At 39.1% G+C, this 1,853-nt stretch overlaps 1 protein-coding gene across 1 annotated transcript in view; it reads left to right on the forward strand.

Annotated features, from left to right (window-relative positions):
- Positions 1-1,722, forward strand: part of LOC103506360 (uncharacterized protein KIAA1755-like) — a 25,582-nt gene extending 23,860 nt beyond the window's left edge. Inside the window, exon 7 of the mRNA XM_026821432.1 lies at positions 1,558-1,722. Within this exon, the coding sequence (XP_026677233.1) occupies positions 1,558-1,707 (150 nt within the window). The 3' untranslated portion in view covers positions 1,708-1,722. The remainder of the gene's footprint in view (positions 1-1,557) is intronic.
- The last annotated feature ends 131 nt before the right edge of the window (positions 1,723-1,853 follow it).

The following is a 1,853-nucleotide window of genomic DNA, read 5'->3' on the forward strand; positions in this document are numbered from 1 at the left end:
GACACCCATCGACTCAGTATGACATCATATCAGGCTATCGGTAGAATAACCTCCTCCAGATCTTCCTACTGGAGGTTCGTCAATATCTCGACACCTCCTCGTTGACTGATTCCTCGAAGTCAAATCTGCTCAGGCTGACAGGTTTGGAAAACTAATACATAAAGTTCCACACAGCGACTCATCTAAAAAGTTCATTTGAATTTGGATATAAGGTATATCGAACAAATATTTACAACTTTGAAAGGTAAATTTAGATAATACTAAAATCTCTTGAAAGTACTGAAATTAGAAGATTACATTTCACGAATCTCTTGTTCTGGCAACAAAAGAAACCAAGGAGCTTACCTTACCAGTTAGTTGTAAACTAAAGAACCTTAAAACTATCAAATTTCAGAAAATATTATATTGTTCCATGCAATTGTGGCAGATGAAGACAAAAGGCACTATACTACGGATAGCATTCATACCAGCAGTTGAATAGGTCATGAGACTCATGAGAGCCAATACAGTTCCGCTCTTGGTGGACCCCCCTGTGCTATGATTCAGATATCGCCTACTGATAACCATTTGACCAGATTAAAGTCCATATCTACTGGTACTCTGGGATCTGGAGAGATGCCCGGGCCATTGAACTTGGCCTGGAGAAGACATTGAGGAAATCATATGACGAAATGACAGATAAGTATCTGTCATCGTGAGAAAGGAATTCTGTCTAATTTTGTGTCTGCCAAAAGTATAACCCTTCATGACACAAAAGGACCAGAAAATCATCGCGTCTTTCAAGACCTTCTTCCTTCTTTGTGTCTCTTTTCTTCTTATACTTTTTTCCTCTCTTTATTTCATTTTCCCATTTCCCTTCTGCTTCTCTCTCCTTCTCTATTTCTTCCGTCTTCGTCTAGATATTGGGTATTTCATGCTTTGTCTAATTTCGTAACCTTTCCGTATTACCGTGGAGAGGTGAAAGTGCTTTCTTTCCTGACTCCCTACGTATTGAGTTGTAGACAAAGACAAGTGTTGTACCCAGTGACCTTGTGTTTCATTGTCCGCACACTAGCAATAGTGTTGTCCATGAAAATGTATTGTCAATACGATCCATACACTATCAATATTTTTAACAGCATTGTCAATAGTATTGATAGTGTGTGGGCTGTGGGTGATAAAATAACACAAAGGTGAGGTGTTGTATTGTAGTTTCTCTTGTGGGACTTTTTAGTCCCTAAAGTCCCAAAGATAGTTTATCGCAGAAGATTCAGTCTTGAGGCCCAGAACAATATAAAATATTTATATTGTAACCAACCAGCCCCGCTAGAGATCACCAGTAGTTATAAGGTATGCCCATATAATTAAACAAAAAAAAAACAACTCAATCGTTCCCAGGAAGAAGGGCCTAAGTTAGTTAGTAGCAAAAGTAATATGTGCCCTTTTTTTTGAGAAGGATTCAACTACTATTTTACTTGATTTGCTCTATGTATAAATCTACTCTATATCTGTATTCTGTATAAGATAGCGATCTTCAGAATACAGTGCAACTAATACTGTTAATGTTCTTGTTGACAGGTACTTTCCTGGCTGAAAAGTAAAGGCGCGACCACTCTGAAGAGACATGCTTCCCTGGCCAGCACGCTACCAGCACTCAAAGCACAGGAGCAGGATTTCGAGAAGTTCTACTTCATATCCATGGTAAGTCAAAATAAATTTAATTCGTAAAAGGCCAGCCACTTACTATCAGGTAGACCTGTCAGGTTTACCTGATACTTGAGCACACACACTATTAGATAGACCTGACACGTGTTTCTACCTGATAGTGAGTAGCTGGCCAAAGGTGTGATGGAACTTGGCTTGGCGCACTGTCA

The sequence above is a fragment of the Diaphorina citri genome, unplaced genomic scaffold, assembly GCF_000475195.1.
Source record: "Diaphorina citri unplaced genomic scaffold, Diaci psyllid genome assembly version 1.1 scaffold230, whole genome shotgun sequence".
Taxonomy (NCBI): Eukaryota; Metazoa; Arthropoda; class Insecta; order Hemiptera; family Psyllidae; genus Diaphorina; species Diaphorina citri.